General features: G+C 37.5%; 1 protein-coding gene across 3 annotated transcripts; it reads left to right on the forward strand.

Moving 5' to 3' along the window:
• Positions 1 to 456: 456 nt before the first annotated feature.
• On the forward strand, positions 457 to 21,828 carry TMEM19 (transmembrane protein 19). Of its 3 annotated transcripts, XM_030238136.2 has the most exons (8): positions 457 to 687; positions 7,764 to 7,808; positions 10,958 to 11,108; positions 13,836 to 13,949; positions 15,377 to 15,514; positions 15,822 to 16,076; positions 17,136 to 17,345; positions 20,043 to 21,828. In XM_030238136.2, exons 3-8 carry the CDS (start codon positions 10,979 to 10,981, stop codon positions 20,204 to 20,206), a joined length of 1,011 nt encoding a protein of 336 aa, XP_030093996.1. In that variant the 5' UTR covers positions 457 to 687; positions 7,764 to 7,808; positions 10,958 to 10,978; the 3' UTR covers positions 20,207 to 21,828. The 3 variants fall into 3 exon arrangements, with proteins under 3 accessions (XP_030093996.1, XP_030093994.2, XP_030093995.2); XM_030238134.2 differs by lacking the exons at positions 457 to 687; positions 7,764 to 7,808 and adding an exon at positions 10,314 to 10,712; XM_030238135.2 differs by lacking the exons at positions 457 to 687; positions 7,764 to 7,808 and adding an exon at positions 10,314 to 10,712 and having other exon boundaries at positions 10,958 to 11,096.
• Positions 21,829 to 25,620: the final 3,792 nt, after the last annotated feature.

The following is a 25,620-nucleotide window of genomic DNA, read 5'->3' on the forward strand; positions in this document are numbered from 1 at the left end:
CATATTATCAAATGTCCATGTCATCAAGAAAAAATAAATTACTTGCAAGACTTTGGAGCTGGGAGATAACCTCTTGTTGTTATAGTGATGTCCTAGAGTTCACAGAACTGAAGAATTTAATATCTTGAAAAGCAGAGCATCAAGTTTTGTTTATATTTGTGATGAGAAAGGCATAAATAAGGCATAAATGCAGATTTCTTTCACCCCCCCCCCCCCCAATCCTGACCCATCTTGTCAAAAACTTTTTTTTCAGAGATTAAAACTTAAGTGCTACCTTAGAGTGTTGTGTACAGTGACAGGATGTTCTGGGACTTCAATACCAATTTCTGACACTGGGTGGATCTCTGAAGTCAGGAGAACAAGAGAAAATAAATCTTTAATTGGCACTGTTTTGGCATGAGAAGAGTGGATTGGGCTCCGCCCTGTTTGTGTCTTCTCCATTTTTAATCTGCTTCAGGACGGAATGATTTCCTGTGGCATCACTTTACTGTTGTTGACTGAAAGAATGGGAACAAATTATCACAGCAAGGCAGCAGAATAGGCAGTGCAATAGTCTTTCTGATGAGAAACTTCAGTTGCTGAAAACATTGGGAATCTGCAACTCTTTGTCATAGGACTTGAACTCATCTTACTTTTGAAATACTTTTTCTGCACCAGCTCTGCTGAATCTGGACTGCAGAGAAAACGGTAAGGGATATTTCTGCTTAACTTTTGAACACGTGTTGTTATAGCCACCTCTTTTCAGTAAAACTGGCCTTCCTTATTCTGCAGTTTGAGTTTTCCAGGATATTTTCACATTTGATATGAAATTATCCAGTTTCTAAACGAAAAAAGTCTTCACTTCCATAGCAGTATTTGAAGTTGGATGTGTGGGTATTTGCCGTGGGAGAGCCAGGACCAAAATTTTCTACTGCCAAAGTCAAAATATTGTATTTGCATGACTTATTTTTTTGATTTAATAAATATTCAATGATAAAAAACTCATTATTACAAAGTAGATTTCCCAAAATCCAGTTTATTGATCACAGAGTAATTGCTGCTTTTGTCTATCTGCAAAATACAGATAAATCTGTAGTGCACTTGGCAAGTGCATTATCCTCCAATATTCATCTCTCTGAGGAAGAAATAATTATCTGGTTTTACAAAAAACTGAACATTTTCTCAGGTAAGACACAATATATAATTTTTCAGATACAACCTTACCAATACAAATTTACAATTTTCAGTAAATCTAAGAATTATGAGTTTGAATTTATATTATAAACTTCATAATAATTTCTGCAGTGTAAGTAAGAAAAATAATTCTCTTCAAAAACGTAAGATGCCACTGCTGTCCGTAGTAGTTTTTAATAGGCTACTACTAAAGTGTAGGGTCTTCTGTGGCACGAGACCAAATCATTACAAGATTTCTACATTGTAATAGATTAGGAGGGTCCCATTATGCTGTGGATTTGAATTTGCATTTAACCCACAGCTGAATATTTCACCTCATGAACTTTCCTTATAGTCGTTATATGGGTAACAATTGAAGAATGATTTTATAATTTATCTTATTACAGGATCCAGAGCTCTGCTTAGGGCTCAAGGCAACTTTTACAAACCTTTAATAAAATGTTCAATAAAATGTTTCACTACTGTGTATAAAAAAGAGTGGCAGATCATCTGGTTTTATGTTGTTGTTAAGTTTTTCATGTGATCTGGAACAAGGTGTTGACCAGTATTACTTCCCTTCTTCAAACTTTGCCCATTTGTGAAGTTTTTTTAACTTCTTATGATTAACTGCTATAGAAACATAAAGTACTTGTTGCTAATTCAGAGAGACACAATATCCTCAGTATTTAAGCTGTGTCTTCACAGCTGATGCTTGTGCCTCTCATCTGTGTATAACACCCAGACATAACGTAACACTAATAGTGCCTTTATTCAGTTTTATTATTCATATTAATTTTGATACTTCACTTTAAACTATTCCATGCTTTTAGTAACATAAAAAGATGAAATAAAGTTGAAGATGATTTAAGAGGCATTTTACATGCCTTACTAGATTGCATATAATGGATTATAAATGTAAACTAAGAAATATAACTGCAGAAAAGAGGTATAGCAACTATTTTTCTATACTTCCCTAGTCAGAACTGAATTAAGTACATATGCAGTAACCTCTGCTGTGTCTCCAGTCTTAATCAACTGAAGCAGACATAAATGAGGACTGAATTCAATAGTGGATAAAGTGAAGAGATGTTACTGTATTTCTCCTATCAGAACTACCAGGAGCCCATCAGTATTCATCATCCATCCATTTGATGGTGTTGATATAATCTCCCTTGAGTTTTTGGGTCAGTCTTCACATTGTATCACCACATCTTCCCTGACTTGCATGGCATTGCAGCATCGTACAGCCGCAAAGGACTCACACCAGAATGCATGAAGTCTGTTTTGTTACAAAAGCATCACACTCTCTCCACACAGAAAAGGCAGAGAGCTGGAGTCGCTATGGCCTAGAGCAACTGAACACAATGTTGGCAAAAGGCAATGGGGAAGATAGAAAGTCATATCCTGACTGAAGACCCAGCAGATGAAACACTATCACCCATTGATTACACTAGCAGAGTTTGCCCTTCAAACAGCCATGGTGTAGTTTAGTGCCATTTTATTTCAGTTGCAGATAAAGACATGAGCAACTGCTTGAAAAGTCTCAATCAAAAACTATATACATAGACACAGCATTTGGGTACTTGAGACATTGTTCAAAGAAAGGATAATTTACCATCCCATTAAGGAGATTATTTTAGAAATGAGCACACGTTTCCATTGCTCTTCATCTTCCAGTGGCTCAATGTGGTCTACGCTTTAAACCTCTACAATGAAACCTCTATAAATTCACAAATAGTTGGACTTGATAGCATGTTCCTGTGGTTTTTTTATTAGGAAATGTTTAGGAATACTACCATTTTTTTTTCCTTTTGTTAAGTGCTGCTGAGCTAATATCAAAACATACCAGTTGTAACTGGTTTTTTTGTTTGTTTTGTTTGCTTGTTTAATTTTGCTTGTTAGGGTTTTTTGTTTTGGTTATTTTTTGGTTTTTTGTTGTTGTTGGAGAGCTTCTAAAGTCAGTACAGAATGCAAACAAAACTCTTGTAATACAGACATCCCCTAGGAAATCCATTAGTCTGCTAGTCAGTTAAAAATAGTAAATCAAATTTCCGTCTTTGTTCTGTTTAGTTCTGGCAAGTCAAGGTTAGTAAGCATTGGTCTTCTACACGCTCTGTGATTTCCAATTCATTGATAAAACTGTCATGTCTGCAGTCAGACATCTCTTTTTGAGCTCATTACATTCAATCTTGATAACAAGAAGACACAAAAAAAAATTTAAAAATGCTTGGCAAGCTTGTAAGTATCCAGGCCTGGTCACTAACAACCTGGAGGCAATTTTTTTTATTATGATTTTATTCCATACATAGATGTAACTTTGGTTGACCCCCTCTTACAAATTATTTTAAGCACAAGGAAAGTTAGTAATCTTAAATCTTTAGCAGTATTTACTAGAATTGTCTGCTAAAGAACCTAAATGTACATATATGACAGAGTTCTTGAGCCACATATCTGTCCTGGTTTAGGCTGGGATAGAGTTAATTTCTTCTTGGTAGCTGGTACATTGCTGTGTTTTGGATTCAGTATGAGAATAATGTTGATAACACCCTGTTGTTTTGGTTGTTGCTAAGATGTGTTTATCCAAGGACTTTCTTGGTCTCATGCTCTGACAGTGAGGTGGTACACAATCAAAAAAAAAAAAAAAAAAACCAAAACAAAACCAAACAAACAATAAATAAAAACCAAAACCAAAACCCACAAAAAACCAAAAACCCCAAACAAAAAAAACCAAAAACACAACTAAAACCCCTTACCAAAACAAAACCAAAATCCAAACAAATAAACAAAAACCCCACCAAAAAAACCCAATGACAACAAGAAAACCCAAAACAACTGTGAGGGAGCATAGCTTGAACAGCTTACCTGAACTGGCAAAAGGGATATTTCACACTATAGACTATCCTGCCCTGTTACATAAACTGAGGGGGTTAGTTGTAAGAGGGGCTAATTGGGGTTCAGGGATGTCTGGCATCAGTCAGCAGATGGTGAGCAATTGCTTTGTTCATCACTTGTTTTTCCTTTTTACTGTCATTATTATTACTTCTTTTTTTCTTTTATTTCAATTATTAAACTGTTCTTATCTCAACCTACAAGTTTTGCTTTTGATTCTCCTCCCCAGTCCACCAGGGTGGGGAGGAGGTAAGTGAGTGACTGTGGGGTTCTTAGTTGCCAACTGGCTTTAAACCCCAACAAGATGCTAAAATCTAACTATGACCAGTGTGGGAAAAATATATATGTGCATAGTTCCATCACTGTTTCCCAGTCTGCCCAAACAAGTTAAACTGCTGATTTGAATCATTATGTATGACAAGTTACACCTACTTGCTGTGGGGACATGAGTTTTCACAGGAAAAAAATGTATGTAACTTAATGATTCTTAATAATTTAAAAGTTATTTCAATCTGAAATCCAGCCAGTCCTGTTCTCTGCATAGCTATAGTTCTGCACAGACTATAACATGACTAACATCATACAGCAGAGGTGCAGCTCTTATGCCAGTCAGTGGTACTCTACCAAGCCAACCCTCGGAGACCAGTTTCTTCTCTTGAAGACCAGGGCAGTGAGCTTGCTGTGCACCCTCCTCACTTGAAAGCCACCATTCCATGGTCACTCACAGCCAAAACTGCCTTGAGCATCATGTGCCACAGCAACCCCTCCTTGTTGGTGAGAACAAGGCCCAGCAAAGAACCTCTCCTGTGGGAACTCAGCACATCACTCCTGATGTCCAGAGCTACCGAGAGAACCCTTGGGGGGCTCGGGAGTCTTGGAATGTTGCCAGAAGCACTTGGTGGCTTGATTTTGATCCATCTAGGGATGTGCCACCGATATATGAGGAGATGGAACCTGTGATAATCACTCGGGTGTGAATGGTGAAGGGAAGACATAATTATAGGTTAAATCACAGATTTTGGGGTTTTGGTACAGGGGGGTTGTGGAGACAAGATGGAGGAATCAGGGTGTGTCACAAGTCTTTTCTTTCTTCTTCTTGTCGTCCATCTTCTGTTGTGGTGTTGGCACTTGTGGATTGGTCTGGGGTGAGGGTGTACTTGGTGACGAGGGTGATAGGTATTGGGGATAAAAAGTAAATATGATATACGTAGTTTTTGTTATAAAAGATGCAACTGCCTTGGGGGTGGTCAGAGTGCCTTTGGCTGCCGTGCTGGTCAGATCCAGATTGGGCAGAGAAGGGACTTTGTAGGTAAGAAACAATAAACAATTCTGAAGACAGAAAAAACCCTAGAGTCCAGACTCATCTTTTGAGGCCCAGCGTGCAAAGAACCATCCTAAGCATGTTAGGAGCAGAGATGGACAGCCGAACCCCATACTCTCCTTGTTGGCTTCTGTGTCACTTGGAGAAGGAAGTTATCATCAACACACTTCAGGAACCTCTTGTATTGCTTATGGCCTGCTGTATTGTCCTTCCAATAGATATGGTTATGGTTGAAGTCCCTCGGGAAGGTGAGGGCTTGTGAATGTGAGGGTGCTCCTATCTGTCTCTGAAGAGATGCATCCTTCTGGTATGACTTCATTCTAACACCAGTCACAGAAGCCATCCCACCATGTCTCCATGGTTCCAGTAAGAGTGTGGCCCTGCAGGCATGTGCACATCTCTGACTCCTTGTTGTATATTCCCCATGCTGTGTGTGTTTTCATAGAGCCATTCAAGTTGGGACCCTCAATGAAACCAACTCACTGGCTGGAATGGCTTTGGGAATTCCTTTGTGCTGCTTTTCAGGTGCTCTCCTGCTAACCTATTGCTGCCTAAAATCAGAAGAAAAACTTTCAAACAATATTAGAATGGATAGCATAAAGAGCAGTCTTTCAATGAAAGCTTATCCCTATGTGCACACACAACATCAAATTTTCACAGTTTTTATAAGTTTAATTAATTAGTATATCTAGCTAGTCCATCCAAGGGGAGACTGGTTGCCCTGGTAACTCACCCTTGGACCTGCCCCACTGGAGTCACTCCAAGGGGTTCTTAGCCCTGTATCTTGCTCTATCTCCCAGGTGCTGGTGCAAAACAAGCTGTCCTTGTTGGAAATCCTTTTCCTTGAAAATAAGACCAAACACCATTTCAAGAAGGTGACATAATGTGTGAGAAAGGGTAACTACTGTTCTAAAGTGTAAGAAAGTGCTAGAAACTATACTGCTACATATTAAAATCTACAAAGATATAAAGAAGCTAAAAAACTTTAGGCATCACTATGATCCTCCTCCAGGTTATGGGCATTTCTTGTGGGGGCACTGGCATCAAACCAGTGGAACTGGGATGAAAGGAGGTTCTCCTCCCCTGGCAACTTTAGTTTAAAGCCTCTTTACCATCTTGGCAAGTCTATGACTGAAGATGGTCATTCCTTGTGCACAGTCCTTTTAGATCTTTTCCTGCCTTGCTTACTGTTACCCTTCCCCATTACTGAATTACCCACTGCTCAACTCTTTTTTTTTTTAATTAACATATTTTTTGCACTCTCGTTTAATTCTTTAACTTCCTTCTCTGTAAAATGCAAATATACTAGAGATATCAGAATCTTGAACACATGCTACTTTCACTATGTTGGTTCTTTCCTTTATTTACTTGATAAAGTAGAAAAACAGAGCATAAACACATAGTAAAAAGCTGGGTCACTTGTAATAAATGACCAGAAAAAGGACAATTAGGCTACTAGAAATAAATTTAATTGGTGTCATTGTCCTTAGATAAATTCATTTAACACAATGCAAAAGCCTATCCACATATATTTAATAAATTTAATACTTAAAGCTTCATTCTAGGTTCTCTTCCTTTTTGGTAAGTGATTTGGATATTTATTCTTCATTTGCTGCTTTATAGTCCACAATCCAAATCCTGGCATGAATAGTTTTGCTATAGTGTTAAGCACTGACATTTTTAACTGCCTCAAAATGTTAGGAATTCGTCTGTATAGCAACTCCTTTGGTATGAAAATTACTGTTTGCAATTTGGTTGGTATTTTCACAGGGGACTACTAATTATGAATGCTCTACTTAAGATAAATATTTATCTGCAGTATAACTTTTCCCCTTCTGTTTTTTGTAATTATCTAAATACACTATCAGCATAAAATTTTACAGTCTTACTATGTTGTCTTTTCTAAGAGTGTGAATATTATTCAAGGCCCTTGTGAACAGCTATACTTAATACAATGTTAACAGTTTTTACAGATTTTTTATTTCATGTGTTGAACAGTATTTTGTCTTCAATCAGGTTTTGGTTATTGAGAAATCAAGATTAACAAAGGAGAATAAAAGTTGTTTAAATTAGTATTTAATTTCAAGCTATATTATTCAAAATGCATTCTATCAAGCATAAGTGTGAATAATGTTTTAAGCAGTGAAAACAACTGGAAAGTTCTATCTCAAAGATACAAAAAAATAAGTCAAAGTCTACTTCTATAATTGTCATAAAAGTTTAGAAATGTTATACTGTATTATGGCAAATCTACTAAATTCCTGGGAACAGAATGGGCGTAAAAGAGTTATTAACATGCTGTGTACAGTAAAATCTCCTTTCTTTTGTGCTGCTTTTAATAATCTCACATTTCTACTTCTTATTAAATCATACTTTTTTTTCTTTTTTTTTTTTCTCCTAGAGACTGCACTGGCAGTGCTTTGCATCATATACATTTAGGTAAAAGGTAAGAAGAAACTCTACTTCTAAATATTGGGTAGCTTATAATTCCATTTTTTTTTTTAATTTAAACTTCTCTTGTTTTTCTTATTCCACATATGAATTTGGATGGGAAAGTGTGAGGAAAAGCTTTCAGGTCTATTTGTTGTAAGCAACTGTTTCTTGCTGGTTTTTTAATTCTCAAGCTTATTACTACTATTAGGTGTGAATAAGGAATGGGGGGAGGGTTATAAGTAAAAACTAATTATGAAATGAATGTATTGCATGTATTAAATGTAATATATTATTAAATGCTTATCTGACTGTTTCAGGATGGCTTTTAAAATACATTCATTCTGTATTCACAATATTGTAAGCATCTAGATGGCAATTTAAGTTTTTTAAAAACCCAGCTTTTACTAATTAAGAGTGGTGGTGGTGGTGGTATTGTTATTATTATTATAATTATTACAGGACCTAGTGAAAAAAAGGGCAATATCTAGAAAAGAGTAGTTTAAACACAATATATAGGACAATTACAGAACTGTTGTAGACATTACTTTCAAAACTGTAGCTACTTCTTTCAGCTTCCAAATGTAGAAAGAAGTCTAATTTTACATGCCTTTCTTCCTTGTTTTCTAATCTACTTGCAACATTTAATGTGTACCAAGCTACTGCAGGAATATTTGTTGGCAATCAGAAATACTGGAAGGATGTATGAAGTCACATTTAACAAAAGACTCAGAGCTGAAAAAGGAGTCAAAGCCAACATTAATCGTGCACTGGTTGTTAGACATTTCCTGACCAGAACCACCTTTCTCACACCAGGAGTGGAGAGCTGTGGTCCTTTTGTGTTCTTGCTCAGGTAAACTGCAGCAGCAGCAGCAGCAGCTTTGGCTTTAAGCCAATATACAAGGTCTATAGATAAACCAGTGCAATAGACTGGTATGTCCATAAATCAGTGCCAAGTGCTACTTCACGTGGGTATGGGATCTATGAAGGAAGCTGAAGAGTCTTTTAGAGCTCCACAAACCTGCCCCCTCTTCACACCACCTTGTGTGTTACCATTAATCACAGTCCCACAGTTTTACAGAACCACACATAACAGCCAGGGCTCTAGGATTCCTTCAGGAAGATTTGTTTCTCCACCAGGATTGCCAGTATCAGTCTGTTACAGTTTAGAAAACAAAAAGTAAGCAATAAATTAAATAAAACTATTTATTACAGTTAAGTATGTATTTGAATGAGTACTTTTATGGGAGCTCATTGTAGCAGAACAAGCAGCTGCTTGTTCAGCCACCAGTTTAAGTAGAGTTGATCTTGTTCTGGTTGAAAATCTCAACTAGTTAGATTTTTGCCAAAGAACCTAAGCAATATCATGTCAGTGCTATTCTTGAAAGGTGTGCCGTTCTTACAAAGTAGCCCAGCTACTGAGTGTCTGATTGTTAGACCTCAAATTCAGACCTCAGATGGATGCTTAATGAAAATTTGGGAGGTAAGAAGGAAGACTAGATATATCAAGATCAGTACTCCACCATTAATATTACTGTTTTAGGTATCTATATTTGAGATAAATTTTGGGTGTTATCAGTATTTGTTACCAATAAATATAGCAGAAAATAAGATAAAGCCTTGTCTAAGGCACCTGATCTAAGTTTTGTCTCTAATTGCCTGGAAAATACATTGTAAACACCCAAGTATTAACTTTAGCCTCTGGAATAGGCCTACTTTCTTCAGCCAAAATCAGGTAAATCTTTAAGGAGTAAGTTTCTTAGCTTAGACAACATTCGAAGAAGCAGCTCTGAGTCATAACTGAGTATTTCTTTCACAACAGGAAAATATATCCAAGTTTATGAGAAAATAATTATGTTCTTTTTCTGAGAGAAAAAGAACATATGGACTCTGTTCACATCTTGACAGAAACCTACTCCAGATGCTGAATGAAAAATAAGAGAACATGTCTCAAAAATAAATGGGTGCCACAAGCCAGAATTATTCCTGAATTCAGTATTCCTAAATTAAGAATGCTCACCTGTGTTTTCTAGCTTTAAAACTACCTCTGTTGTATATCAAAGATCTTTTACTGTTCTTTTTTGTACTACTCTGCCTCTTGCTGAACATTTAAATAATATTCTGTTTTGCTGCTACTACAAAACCATAAGAAAAAAGCACCTGATATTATTGATGTTCATGAGGTGACTCATCCGTAGGACTTGAAGGGTTTGGTCTACCATCCACTGATCAAGTGCTCAATACTTAAATGCTTCTTCAGCGTTGTCTCCTGAAGACTTCAGGGATGCCTGAAGTCTTATTTATTTCACTTATTTCTCGTTTATTTTGAGGCTGTTGCCTCAAAACAATGTTTTTTCTGGGAAGTTGTGAAGTTTCACCTCTTACTGTGCTTTGTTGACAAAGCCTAAGATGTGTGGATGTGGGAGCTGTGCAGTCTGTCCCGTAGCTAATGTCAGCTTATTTACAACTCGAGTGTTTTGGGAGTCATTCTGACGTGCCCCAAGAAAAGCCACCAGGCAGGTTTGGCATGTTTTCATCCCAAGTCAACTTTAGGAAACGTTTCAAGTCTTTTTCTTCTGCTGCTAATGAACTTCGAAGTGCTCCAACAAGTTTCAAACCTCCTCCAGGTACTCATTGGTCTCACTAATTATCCACAGACTTCATGCCTTTCACAGGCGTGTCGTTCTTGGTTTTATTTCGCAAACTGGAACTCCACTGGCAGCGTCTGTCGGAGGGGCGCGACGCCATCCTCGCCCGAGGGCAGCGAGAGCTCCCCAAGACGCGGGCCCGGCCCCGGCCGCAGCTGCAGCGCCCCCTCGCTGCGGCGCAGGCGCGGGCGGGCCCGCGCGGCTGCCGGCGGAGCATGCGCGGGGAGGCCGCGGGGCGGGATGGTGGCGGCTCCCGCGGCCCCAGGGAACAGGTTGGTGACGAGGCCGGGTGGTGCGAGCGCCTCCGGCCGCCCGGCGCCGCGCAGCGCAGCCCGGGTGGGCCGGCCGGGGTGGCCGCTGCAGCCTCTCCATGAGCGCCTCGGTGCCTCCCGGCAGCGCCCCGCGGGCGGTGCGGGCCGGGCCCGGCCGCGGCTCCGGCCGGGCGGGAGGAGAAAGAGGAGGAGAAGAAGGTGGTGGCGGTGTCGCTGATGCCTTACGCCTTGTGTTTTCCCATCAGGTGTTGTCCTTCTTGATTCCCATGTCCTATTACCAGGAGGATTTCTTCAGAGAATACCTCAAAATGATGGCGAATATGGTCATCCTGAACTTGCTCATTTGTATTTCGCTGGCGTTCTGGATCGTGTCCATGACTGCAAGTACGTACTACGGTGAGTCCAAAGGCCGGGGAGAGGCTGGCATGGCACGGCCACGGGCGAACCGTCTCCTCCGGCCCCTCTAGGCAGGAGACGAAAATGGGAGGAGGGGTGTGCACAGCTCCTTCCTTCGTCAGTAGAGCTGATACCCTCACCTCTTACAGTAGGTGATAGAGCTTTAGAAGATGCTGACAGCCGATTACTTGCGGCTCTATCCAGGCATCATGTACAATTTAAAATGTTGATGTCCTTTGTGTTATCTTTCTCCAAAAGAAAACAAATAAAAATTAAGAAGTGAAAGGAAAAGCTGAGCTGACAGAGGTTTTTCTGTATCAGGGGAAGTACGTGACAGCATGGGAGGAGTGTGCCAGCTTTCAAAACTGTTTTAGGAATCAGCAACATCTGCAACGTGCAGAACAGGTCACACAGGAACAGAGAAAGTCCTTCCTTAGTCGAGGAACAGAGAAACGGAAAATGGTATAAGAAGATAGGGATGTTTGGATGGAGTGGCTGGCTGAGGTATGTACTGTCAGCTCAGCGTTCTGCTCGGGCAGCTCAGGCTGGCTGTGACTTAGCTGTGTGCAGTCGCAGGGACACAAGTTCTCTCTGTAGTCTCTGGTTTTGGCTCTAGGACCACTCTTACGGCAGTGTGCAAAAGCAGCTGATACTGCCTCCAGTATCAGTTTATGCCTAGAAGAATTCAACTGCTTTTCCAAGACAGGTAAAGACTTATCATTCAGACCCCAGCCAGTTTGATGCTGGAAGAGCTCCAGTGTCATTGCAGTATTGCTGAAAGTGCATAGGGATAGAGTATGAACACCTTCAACTGCCTAGTAACACCCTGGATCCTGAAGAAACTACAACAAATACCCCACCAGTATAAGCTGACTTTTGTAGAGGCAGTTACATGTCTCTGTTCAGTGTTTTTCAGTGATTTAGGATGGGTTCTTCTGGTACAGCATTAAATCTGTGTTGTCTGCATACTTCTGGTTTGGCTTGTAGTGAGGTGCCAGATGTGTAGAAGGTAAGCAGAAGCAGGCTTCACAACCAGCTTTTATTTTTGTCATTTGTAGCTACCCAAGTGGGATTTAAACATGCAACTTCGTTTATGTGTGTCTGCTCTCTAAAGCTATAGCTTTTCTGATAATTAGGATATTCTAGTGACTGTCCTTTTATGTGAGTGGGAATTTATGGTATAGTGTGGAGAGACCTGGTACCAGCTAAATCAGGACAGGGCCCGATGAAAAGGAGAAGACTGTGGACAAATCCTCCTTTTTGTAGGGAATGGTTATGGAATAAGAAGGACATAAAACTTCTGTTGTTCATTTGCCTGAGACTGTGGAAGGACCTTGGCTTTTCAAGGAGGTGAATGAAACATACAGTAGTTAATGGGCTTTAAATGGTTCAGCCCATAAAAGTGGTGAAATTCACAGTCTGTAATATAAATATAAAAATAGTGCAAACATACTTTTATTAATGTAGAGTTTATAATAATTCTTAAGCACCAAACAGTGGGCCAGATGTTAGTGAAGCCAGAATGTTGAAGAGCACATTGATTGTTTTATTATAGATCCTATCTTGTCTTACTTAGTAGTAATTTAATACAAATACTTTTCTCTCCTACAAGCAAATCCAAAAGATTTAGTTTAAAAAAGACCTTGAAGAGATTAAAATTCTGTTTGTTAGCCAAAGAAAAGGAATCCCTTTGTGTTCCAGTACTGCTTACACTGAAGTTTGCACCAAGAGCTGCCTTGATTTGTGATAAGCAATACCAGGTTGCAGCACTGGAGGGCTCTTCATCCACAGCTGGTGCTTGTCTTCTGAATTTCTGACTCAGCCCTGGGCTGCAAGATCCCCCTTGCCCACCTACTGTGGCTTTGGGGCTTTTCACTAAACAGAATATTTTTTTTTCTTGTGAATCTTTACATTGCAATGAGTGTTCTACTGTGTCCTGCTTTGCACCAGGGAGCCAGTGTTTGTGCAGAGGTTGGGGTCCTGATGACACAAAAGTTCTTGTTGGAACCATCATGTTTATCTTTCCAGCAAGACAAGCTTCTGTGCCTCTGTGAAATCTTTCTTTTGCAAAATTGAGACTTACTTGAATGCAACATTTGTGATGTCTTGTATTTGTATAGGAGATGTAATAAATAACTTCTCAAGATTTTTTTTTTTAATTTCAAAACCTACATTAACTATTGGCTTTAGCTTTTAGAATTTTGTGTGTTTTTCAAACTGAAACTGTCACTTCTAATCTTGCTGAGAAATTCATCAGCTCAAAGTATATTTTAAAGAGCCTTACATCATCTTGCAGAAGAACTGACAGGGCTGATGTTTCATAAAGTGGTCACACTACTTTCACCTAGCAGACTGTCTTGCTTGGCTTTTTTTGGTAGTGGAATTTTGTCACAGTAAATTCAGATGTTAGTTTTTGAAGTTCATAAATCCCTTTTAGAATGGAAAATATCACTATATTTATTTCTTGCCACATTTTGCTATTTTTTGGTAATTAATTTCAGTTCATTAAATGTATTTTCTTTTGATAGCTGAATGGAAAAATTTAGTAGATAATGGCAGATATATTGTCCTTCTGTCCATATGAATATCTTTCTTCTGAAAGATAAAAAGTTTTAATATCTATTAAGATCAAAATTTAAGTATGTATCAGGAAATAATGACTTTTCAGACATGAAGACATAAAGACTTTATGAGGATCATGTGTAACCCTGTTATTTGATTTATCAGGTACTTTACGACCCATTTCTCCGTGGCGCTGGCTTTTTTCAGTCTTGGTTCCACTATTTATTGCTACACAGGGGTTTAAGAAGAAGAGTCTTGATCACAGTGGTGCATTGGGAGGTATGTTTTTTCTGAGACTTAAGCTTAACATTTGGTAAACTAAAGGTCCTTTTTATTGTTTGCAGTTTAAGACTTTACCTAGTTCTATTATAATAAAATATAAATATAAGCATACATAACCCAGATTCATACTGGGGTTTTTTTCTCATGCCTGTTTAAACAGTCAAGTTAACCTGTGCTACTGTTCGTAATTGATTTAATTAATGCTATTGTAGTTATATAAACTTGGAAGATTCTTTTAAACTTCAGTACAGTATGCAGTTAAATCACAAGGTCTGGTTTAACATATAGAAGGATTCACAGAGAAACAAGGAAATGGCAGAGGTAGTGGTAAAGAAAGACCCTAAACTGATCGTGTCAGCAGCCTTCCTGCTTGGAGGGAAATCCATTCTCCTTTCTGTGTGGTTCCCCTTTCTGTAATATAAGCAGTTCTAGGCTGTTTTTTTACCTGGCAAAAATAAGAAAATTAAATCTGTACTTCACTGAGAACAAATGACTGTTTCTGAAAAGTTTTTCTAGACCACATGATGAAAAGCCCAGCATAGTGTACAATAGTGTTTGTTGAAATCTGATGCAACGTTTCAGGGTGAAGTGATTCACCCTTGTCATGTGACATTGTCTGAATTGATGTTCAGTGGAGTAAAACAGGACCTCAAATCATTCTTTCCCTTGTCCTATTTTGCAAATCTTCTGTCTGTTGAGAGTTAAGGGAGGCATTTTCTACACTGACAAAAATCTTTCTGACTTTTATGTTTTGATCTCTTAACAGCTCTGCTAGGCAATTTATACTGGCATTTGCTCTTAAATGCAACCATTTTTCTTTCAGTCTTTTAGAATTCTAATCTCATGGTGAGGAGTGAAATTAGGCCTCCCCTCTGAAAGGGGACATAAACATTAATTTCATCAAGGAGATCAAATACTTTAAAAAAATTACAGAAATAAAGAAGTGGAATAAAAATCAGAAACTAGAAGGGAAAAGAATAGAGAAGTAGCATCTGCTAAGATATGGAGGAGGGTTTTGCAGGTTATTTTGGAGACCTTGGATGTGGGATTTAATACCTAAACTGATGATCAACTTGCTGATAGAGGCACAGCCACAGGTATATATCTACTCCTTATAAAAATAATAATATTCTTCAGGCAGAGTACTTGAATTTCAATTATATGTTCTTTGGATTCTGGGGGGCTTATTGCTTCTCTTTTATTTTTGCACAGTATAAGTGGTTTGTGGAAAAAGGTCTTAAAAATCACATGCTTCAGCAGTTAGAATAAAATTAGCAATTTTCAATAGAATCACTTATTGCATGATTGTCTTACGTTTATCAGGAAGATACTCTTCATATTCAGAAAATTCTGAGTACTTAATTGCTTTGCAAAACAACCATTGTTACATGAAAGAACTTTATATACTTCTTTTTTTTTCATAGGACTCGTGGTTGGATTTATCCTTACAGTTGCAAATTACAGTTTCTTCTCTTCTTTATTTGTATTTTTTGTTACTTCTTCAAAACTTACTAAGTGGAAAAAAGATATAAAGAAGCAAATAGATTCAGAATACAAGGAAGGTAAGCCAAAATACTTTAATTCTTTTAGATCCCTTGTAGAGAATAAATACTGCATGTTTCTTGTTCCCTTCAAAGGGTCAGATAAGATGTAACATCTAGAATAGGGAACACTGTTGAGACTCTCCTTGACCCTATCCCTGTGAATATTAGCAAGCCACTTTGCTTTTGCTTCTGTTCTGTTAAATAAATTGCCATAAAGTTTCTGTTTGAATGTTTGTCCTTTTAAATTTAACTTTATATATGTGTTATTTTGGTTTTGCCTCATGCTGTTGCCTGAAATTACTGAAATTCAGTTTCTATACTTCAGGTGGCCAGAGGAATTGGGTTCAGGTATTCTGTAATGGTGGCGTTCCCACTGAGCTGGCTCTCTTATATATGATAGAAAATGGACCAGGTGAAATTCCTATTGACTTTTCCAAGGAATACACAGCATCATGGATGTGCTTATCCCTTTTGGGAGCTTTGGCATGCTCTGCTGGTGATACATGGGCTTCAGAGATTGGTAGTGTTATGAGTAAAAGCAAACCAAGATTGATAACAACTTGGGAACAGGTTCCAGTAGGTAAGGTGTTACCTCTTCTATATGTTCTTAATATTTTGCTAATCTGTTTTGAATTGTGCATCCAACTTGAAAAGTTCCAAGAAAGACATAGAAAAACAAATACCAGAAATCTGGGATTTGAAAAGGTTACCAGGGATACATTCTCTGAAATGAAATATAGTCAACTGTGTTTCTTCTGTATCTTGTTGATGAGATGCATGAGCATAGCAGCCATAGAGCTAAAATCATTCTGAATGCTGTCACTTCTAATCTCTGATGATAGTAAAAGAGTTTATACTGCTAATATGAGGAATACAAGTTATCAACTGATATTTTTCAGTCATTATTTTAGTCAGTACAATACATATGTATTCAACCGGGACAGTACAGAAAATTCACTTCATAACCAAATCACTCATTTCCTTTAATGTCCTACCAAGGGTGAATAAAGTGAACTTTCTGTCTGTCAAACATTGTCTCCATGGTGGATGTCATTGCTGCTTTAAAGCAATATACCTTTTTTGAATTTTATTGACAAATTGGTCAGAGGTACAGATCTTTTTGGGTAGGAGTTAAATGTATGGGAAATTTTTTTCCTTTATATGCATTCTTCAGATTTTTATTCAGTGAGCTATCAAACATCTCTGTTTATGGATTTGGTTCTTTTATTTTTAAATATGCTGGTAAAACATGTCATAGTATACTACTTCTGAAAGAGGACATTGCTTTAATGTGTGCATCTCAAGGTCTGTTTTTCTTGAGCAAATCTCTTATTACCCCACCGCCTCCTAGAGCAGACAAATACCAGGTGACATTGAGAGGTGTGTGCTGTCTAGTTTTATTTAATTTAATGCTAGTGAATATTTCTAGAGAAGTAGCCCTAGAGACAGGAAAGGAGTAGTAACAGGCAGTAATGGTACAGGTTAAGCTGCTCAACAGCATAATAGGGATTGTAAAAAGCTGCAGTAGATGTAAGGGGAGAAACTCACTATGGACAGTTTGGATTTCATGTAAAACATTTAAATTATCACAAGTCTTTTAAAATCAGTTTGTAAATCAGCTACATTTTATTTGGTTTAGGTACTAATGGAGCAGTTACTTTAGTGGGCCTGGTCTCAAGTTTGCTTGGAGGCATGACAGTAGGTATAGCCTACTTTATAACTCAACTCATTTTTGTGAGTGATCTGGAAATATCTGCTCCACAATGGCCCATTATAGTGTTTGGTGCAGCAGCTGGCCTACTGGGATCAATTGTTGATTCATATTTGGGAGCTACAATGCAATACAGTGGTAAGAATTTTCTTTTTATTTTTTTTCCCTCTTTCCTAATGTAACCTAAAATTTGACTTGAACTTCAAGAAGGGCTGAGGATATGATTTTTAAATTGAAAGATCACAAAAATAGCAGCATAAAGGACAAAGGGAGCAAATGGATATGGTAATGAAAAGGAACAAGGGTGGTTGGCCGTTTTCCACATTTTGATTTGTTTATTGTAGCTTAATGTCATGTTGATAACTGAAAGAGACACAGATATCCAACAACTTACCTTGGAAGAAGCAATTTTCTATATATCTAATTATAGTAACATTTTATAAGAAAGAATGTTGGTTTAATGTTATCCATTTACTTGGATTAAGTTGTCTCTGCAGAAGCTCCATTCCTAATTTTGAAGTCTTAGCAATAGGCTCAAATGTAAGAATTAAGTAAGAAAAAGTGAACAATAGTTTACCTTCTGTTTTTTTCACTGCTTCCTGTAGAGGCTCTATAATACTGTTTCCTATAAGTTAAGTTTATCACAAACTAGCTGTGACTTTAAATAAAAAGACAAAATGCTTTTTTTTAAAAAAATGTTGACTGGCTGGTTCTAAATTATTTCATTGTTTACTCATTGCCTGTGAGTAAACACTACAGACAACCTTTAGGCTAAGCTGTAAACTTACCCTATGTTTCAAAATTGTTTAGAAACCACATGTGACACTGTTGTGTTTACCAACTTGTTTACAGAGAGAACTTAAGTTTCCAGGTTTCATTGTTGGTATACTTATTCATTGGAAGTCAAGGTGTGAATGTGCAGATGAACTGCCTCAGAGACACAAGTCCTTTAGGTCTGCTTTTATAGTGAGATCTACCAACTGTTCTTGATGCTCTGGATTTGGCTATGCAACATTTTTTATGCTCTATTATTTGTAATTCCATTTCTGTCCTGAGCAAGAAACACTTAAGCACTCAGACAATGTTTCAAGCTCCTAATGAGGCAGATGCATTAAGAGAATGGAGTAAACCTAGCTAATGCATGCTTGCATTTTTCAGCATCTATTTCTTCTTCATTTCATGTATTTTTTCCATGCTCAGCAACTTAGCTTTTTAGCTGCAGCAGGGACACCATGCAAGTTACAGTTTCTTTTACAAATTCAAAAGCATTGTTGTAGTATGTATACTATGTTGTGCACACACATGCTGTGGTGTATATGTGATGTCATTCAAGCAAAACTGTGCTGCTCATTTGTCTCTCCTTCAGCCCACTTTTTTGTTCCCTTTTCAGTGCAGACTCGGAATACTCTAGTTTCTGCAGTGTCTTGAAAAACAAATATGGCAGTGGGAATAAAGAATTGTCTCTTTTTTTAAAACAGTATTCTGCTAGTCCTTTCTGTCAATATTTTTTCTTTTGGTGATATTCCTAGATGTGGTGTATCTAATAGCCTGTGATACCCACTGTTTCTGAAAGAAAATCCACCCCTGACTGCAAAGTTATTAATTAAATCTTTGAGTAGCTTTGCAGAATAAGATTCAAATTTGCTCATGTAATCAGTCTATACCTATTCTGTAAATAATAAAGCTAACAAAAGGACTGTTATTTTACCTACTTGTTCATGATTGGAATATACACTTTATGTACAATTGAGGCATATATTTAGAAAAAAATAATTCCAGTTTTTCCTCAAAGAAAGTACTACTCTCTAAAACATAGCAAGTGTTGAGAGTTAAGCTATTAGACTTTGAAGTTTGATTTTTTTCTGTAACTCTTTCACATTATTTAGGGCCAGGTTTAAATGTATGTTTCAAAACAGTATTACCAACTGTCAGGGAGGTTTGTAGTGGCAGGCTTTTTTAAGTTTTGTCTGAGGTGCAGAATTTTTTTTTTTTAATAAAGTAGCAGCTTTCTTTTAATTTTCCAGGTTGTGAATGTTGAAAGTAAAATCTAAGAAAAAAAAATTAATATAAAATCAACTGATTTCATTTGGAATGTTCCAACCTTAAATGCGTGCGTGTGCACTCACTCAGACTTCGCTACAGTGTGAGTTAAGATCAAGCATTCTAGATTGGTGTGCTTTTATCAGCATACAGAATAGTGGAGCTGGACAAAACATAGGATAATGGTGTCTGTACAGTAATAGCTGATGAAGTAATATTAAAGTATTGATAATACAGAGGCAGAGCAAGAAATTACCTAAGTACTATAGAAAAAACTCTAGCTGCTGGTAGTATAAAATTGCTGTGTAAATAGAATTTATAAATTCAGCCTTTGGTAGGAGCTTGTTTTCTGTCAGATAAAGTAATAATGTTGTTTCTATAATTTTCCTTTTAAAACAAATATATCTTCTTGCCAGAAAACATGTTGCTAATAAGTTGTTTTTGTTCAAAACAGCATCCTTTGCTTTTGAGTGACTTGGAACAGGTTTTTCCTCTTCTGATTTAGCTTGTTTCATTCCTTTCTTTGCTGTGAAACTACATAAAGAGAGAAGATTCGACAGAAGTGTAACTTCTCAAAAGTAACTTCTATAACTTGTAATGTAAAGTACTGCATTTGTACCCCATTCTTTGAAGGTACCAAGTTAAACTAACTGTAATTTAGCTTAGTCTGATGATGTCTTCTTACAGAGATTTAACACTGTTATAGTAAAATTAATTTAGGAAGGTTTATATACTTCCTAAGTTTCTCTTCATCTTGGTTGGCTTTGTAAAATGAAGTTTTTTATCTTTTTCCAGGTTTTGACCAGACAATTGGCATGGTTGTCAACCACCAAACAAAAGACTCCAAGCACATATCTGGAAAACCTATATTAGACAACAACGCTGTAAATCTTTTTTCTTCTGTAATCATTGCTCTGGTGCTTCCAGGCATGTCATGGTTTTTCTGGCCAAGGCGTTGAAATGGTGTAAGGTTTTCTGCATGCGAATCATTTATGTTCAGTCTTACTCAGAGACTCCAAAGAGTTCCAGTTGAGCTCTCTTTAAGAGATGGATCTGAAACATTCAAAGAGCTGAAGGACTTTCCATCTCAACTTGTTAAGGCTGTAAACCTCATGTGGCAATCAGCATCTCTCAGGAAGGTGCTTTGTCAATAATGCTCTTGCTGCTCCTCAGGTGGATGAAGTTCATTGCCAAGTGAGGTGAAGCACTTGATTCATTTATCCTCCATTTATGGAGCTGAAGTGTTGGTGTCTGTTCTCTCCAATTCCCTGCATCTGGAAAGGCAGGGAGCTGGAAATAGAAGTCTAATCACACCAATCAGTGTGATGGAACCTTGTGGCTATTATCCAAGTTAGACACAAAATACAATGCAGCTTTATATAGGCAATGGTAACATGGGTGAAGTGGGTGAATTCTAGTATTTCTCATTATCTACAGTTTGTAAGGTCTTTTGGAAGTATTTGGGCAGGGAAGAAAGAATTCAGCCTTATTGCCTATTCTCTATCCTGATACTATCTCTACTTCCCTGATAATAGGTTTGATAAAAATGATCTGTACATAACATTGGAAACAAAAATCTAAATTTAAAGTAGAAACTTTAAGCTGTTCCAGTAAGAATAATAAATTTTTCTGTGCTTTTTGACATCTTTATTTCAAAAGTAATTATATTGATGAAGATTTGTCAATACTGTGGTACTTATCAAATACTTTACAATGAAAGATGACAGTTGTGGATTCACAATCATCTCTTTAGAAAAATAATGGGTTTTTTTCTATAAGTATAGAATTGTTCTATAGTGTTTGGCACTCTAACCAACGATACTCCTTGGTTATTTCTCAGCAGTAGAAATGTTTCCCATTTTGTTTGGGGCTTCTATTTAGAGATGATGGCCTCAGCCAAAGAAGCTACAGACTTTGTCCTTGTTGCACTTCGGGGAAGTCACACATATAAACCATTTAAAAATAGAAATTTAATTTTTGATGCTCAGGTTCCTGTGTTAGGTAATTCTGTCTTCTGTCATTCATTTATAAAAGTTGCAGAAGTAATGTGGCCAGTACAGATTGTATTTAAACTTTAGAGATACCCTCATAATAACTTCTCAGTGTTGACATTCAGAAATGTGGGCCCATACTTTTAACTTAGGAAAAGCTTTTCCTTTTTTGTTAGAGATGGATGAATATTTTGTATGGAACATCTGGGTTTTTTTACAAGTGTCTTGTGTATATTTCCTGTCTTAATTCAATTGACTTTTTTATTTTGTCACCTTTTATGGGAATATTAAAAAAATTTAACACCTTCCATACTGAGTTTACTCTTTAGAAATCTAGTCTATATAGATCTGCAATTCATCACTGGAACTACTTCACTGTATTATCCTATTATAAAGATGAGATCTCAAAGTAGTAAAAGCTTTTTGAAAAGAAAAAAATTGTGTAGCTGCTCTATGTTTGTTCCTGTGGAAGGGCACAAAATTATGGAAGTGATATATGCACTTAAACTGTAACAATAAACACTTGGGAATTTTATGCACTGTTTGGACTTATGCTGCTTCTAAATAAACACTGTATTAGTTGTCTTCTATGATTGTATTAATACTGTTGAGGTTTCTAGAATTGAGCAAGTAAAATTTTTGTAAAATACTTTTTTTTTTCAGATAAATGCCTTATTCTTATATTCTTCTGTTTCCTGAAGTGAAGTGTACTTTCAGCCACTGAAGTGGACGTTGTCAGGTTTTTCACTATTTTTTATGAGTTCATTTGAAAACCAGCTTACTACAGTGAGAAGACATCTGATTTCATATTCATAGCAGCATGAAATGCTTTGATCTGTGATCATATGAACAAATGTGATCTGACTGAACTCCTGTAGTTAGCATCTTCAAAGGCCATTACATTGGATTTTTTTTTGTCATGTCTTAGTTATGATATGTGAGTTGCTTTTGAAATTTCCACTCATAAGTTTCCAGTATACAGAAAGATCTCTGAGCACACTGTTAACTTCAGGTGTATTGAGTGTAGCTTAGGCAAATATTGTTACATTTAACTACTCAGTAGCTGTAAACTGACAAGCTTTGGGAGAAAGTGGTGGTGGGAGTAGGGGATACAGGGAAGAAATTGAAGAATGTGACAAACTGCCTGTAACTTGCTGTGGGTCACTAAGAGCAGTTTCTGGGCTCACAAGGCAGCAGGTGGATAGCCCCTCTCCAGATGCTGCTTGGAGAGACAAAAAATGCAGGAAGTGAAAAGAAAAAGGAGTTAAAAGAAAACAAGGAAGTTGATCAGTTTGAAACTGGAAAATAGGTTACTGCAGTTAACAAATTTAATTCCATTCTTTAAACACTTGAATTATTTTTTAGCTTCAGAACTATCGGTACCCCGAGTATATACCTCTGTCACTGATTTAGCATTAATAATGAAGTGGCATCGATATTTCCACAGCACCTAGGCAATACACTCAAAAACTTTTTAATTTAAGCAGTTACAGTTGTGACTTACAGGTCCTCATGCTTGGCTTGATTGGTGGATGTGATAGACATTTAAGTAAAATTTTGACATAATTGCATGCAAGAAATCTTTGGCCAGGTTTTCACCCAGACTTGGTGCTGTGATTGTGAAGTGTGCTGGGATCAGAATCACCAGTATCTATTTTTTAAATTTCTATTTAATTGTTACAGCTGCAGATTGTCTTGGGTCTGCACATGCTGCATTTGAGTGGTCCACCATTACCCAGTTTCCTGGGACAGCAAAACAAAGTGGTGTAAAATACAAAGGGGTTATACCACCTGTCTTGGGTATTAGAACAACCTGATTCTTCAGATTGACTTTTTCTGACAGTAAAGGGCTGAAATGTCATGAAATTCTGTTGGTATTTTACAGAACCAACTTGAGCACTATTCACATCACAATCTGTTAGGACCGGGCATTTCAGATTTGCAAGTAGGATTTGTTTTCCCTGCATTTCTTCCAGCAGTACTTTGGTCCCCACACAGCCTTTTCTTTACATTTCATTATCTAACATTTTAAATTGGCATGAAGTCACTTTTTTTCAAGCAGGAGTTAACCTGTTTTACAGGAAATTTATTCCCTTAAACTGTTGTAGGTATGCTTCTGGCTATTGCTATAACTGGATAATAATTTTTAATTTAACCACTGCTTCTGTTGGGGGATAAGGTGCAGCTCTGGAATACAATTATGTGCCTGTTGTAATGCATAAATCAGAGAAGGTACATGAATTCACTCAGAGTATGTGGATCCCTGCAGCACTCCCAAGCCTGCAGCCACCCTCAGTAAATATTAATGCCAATACCAAATGAGGATGAATACAGAAATGTGGAAACAAAGGTACTGAGAAAATGGCAGCTTGTACTTGGGTACTCCCAAGTCTGTAAAACTTAATTCCAAGTGAAGAAATTCCACCAGGAATATTCAGTAGCTTTTCTACAGCATTCATCTCACAAAGTCAATTTTAATCTCTTCCCACTACAACCACTATTTAAATCATAGAATCACAGATCAGCACAGGTTGGAAGGGACTTTTGAGAGATCATCTGGTCCAATATTTTGTGGGAAAGGGATCTTTGGTGAGATTATCTAGCAGTAATCAATCTGTCCGATACATTTTGAATACCTTTGATGATGGGCACTCTACCACATCTTTATATGTCACAGTATTCCTTGAAACACAATAAGGTGGATGCGTAGGAAAGTAGATGATGACCATTATGATTTCTGATCAGGAAACATTTTGTGACTGACTGATGGTATGAAGAAAGAGTTATACACTATATCACTTTGAAAATATCTTCATAATAAATGTATCCTCCTAGCAGATCAACCAGCAGCATTGCTTGCTCTCTGCTGTTCAGGGATTTGCCATTTAGAGCAAGGATAAGTGTTTGCTAATCCAGGTGAGATTCAAGAAGTGAAGACTGGATTAACTGAAATGTGGAAGAACCAGCCTGAACTATGCTGAGGAAAGGTGAACAGCACCAGTATGGAAACAACCGCCTGTTTGCAGGGAGCTACCTGGCTGGACCTGCTGAGTCACCTGTGAAGCTTTCCATAACTTGTTTGCACCTCTCTTGTCTGGTGGCTGCTTTTTTGTGGCTTTGTTCAAACAAGCATAAAGCAGAGTTAAATACTGCAATGTGATCACTGTCTGAATTGGTCTTGGAGGTTCAAACCCTCACCATTAGCAAGGATGACAGTGGTCTAAAAAAACAGAATGCATCCTGCAATTAGAAGAAACATCACTAGAAAGCAGTAAGAAGTTTTCTGGTGTTCATTCGTTAATACCCTTTAGTATCTTCAGTAACTGTTTTTGTAAGGTCTTTGCAGCTGCAGCCCTAGCTGCAAAGGTGGGAAAACAGAAGGACATCATAAAAAATCATGTGACTGTGTTCTGATGTTTCTTGGTATAGGGCTCTTGCTGCGTTGGCTTATGCAGAGTTCAGTCCAGTACTAGAAAAGCAATGACTTCTATTATCCTACTCTTTTTGTCACTATTTCTTGTTTTCCTGATATTTCATTATTTCACTTGTTGACTTCCGAAGTCCTGAATTCATTCCATTGTCAAAAGCTGCTACGATAGAATGGTCCCCCAAAGCAGCAGCAGTCTCAGTCTGCCTTAAACTGCCAGATGCCCTGGTTATGGTGGTCCCAACAGGTGCACATCATCTCATTCCATTAAGTGTCTCATCCTAATATAATTTAAAATGAAAAAGTGAAAGGAGCTGATTCATGATGCATTGGGATGAGAAGCATGAGTGTTACTCACCTCTGAATTATGGAAACTCTTTCTTTTGGTAGGTGCCATAAGAAAACAAAGACATGGGTGTCAGCCTCTGACCATTGCACTTGGAGGTGTCTACTCGAGGAGCTCCGTAGTGGATTTAGCTTGTGCAAAGCTATGCCAGAAAAAACTGTAAGAAAATAAGGAATTATTTATTTCACTTGGTAACTGGTCATTAAAATCGTGTGCTTCATTTTGAATCTCAATGTGTCTGGCTTTAGATTCCTGCTGTTAGTTCTTTCCTTGTGCCTGTTCCTGCTACAGCACTGATGAGCTGACCAGTGAGCCCTTTCCTTTTCTCTGCCCTATTTTTAAACTGTGTGCCAAATTCCAGTACAACTTTTATCAGTGCCATGCACTGAGATTAAAAACTTATTCATTACTTACTTATTTCATATCCAGGAATTACCTCTGCCCTTTTGCTGCAGTCATATACTTAGATACCTGCTAGGTTTTGACTATCTAATTTGTTACATTGACTATGAGGTAACACATTTGTATTCCTTATAATGTTTTCACTTATAATTTTCAGATGACTGCTTTTTATACAGTTTTTACTGGATACCCCATTCTTGTCTCTGT

The sequence above is a fragment of the Serinus canaria genome, chromosome 1A (assembly GCF_022539315.1).
Source record: "Serinus canaria isolate serCan28SL12 chromosome 1A, serCan2020, whole genome shotgun sequence".
In the NCBI taxonomy this organism is placed as follows: domain Eukaryota; kingdom Metazoa; phylum Chordata; class Aves; order Passeriformes; family Fringillidae; genus Serinus; species Serinus canaria.

Coding starts and splice junctions, on each gene's coding strand:
- TMEM19 (XM_030238134.2), top strand. CDS start 10,455: ATGCCTTTCACAGGCGTGTCGTTCTTGGTTTTATTTCGCAAACTGGAA. Junction 16,077..17,135: donor TTGGGAACAGGTTCCAGTAG/GTAAGGTGTTAC, acceptor TATTTGGTTTAG/GTACTAATGGAGCAGTTACT. Junction 17,346..20,042: donor AGCTACAATGCAATACAGTG/GTAAGAATTTTC, acceptor ATCTTTTTCCAG/GTTTTGACCAGACAATTGGC.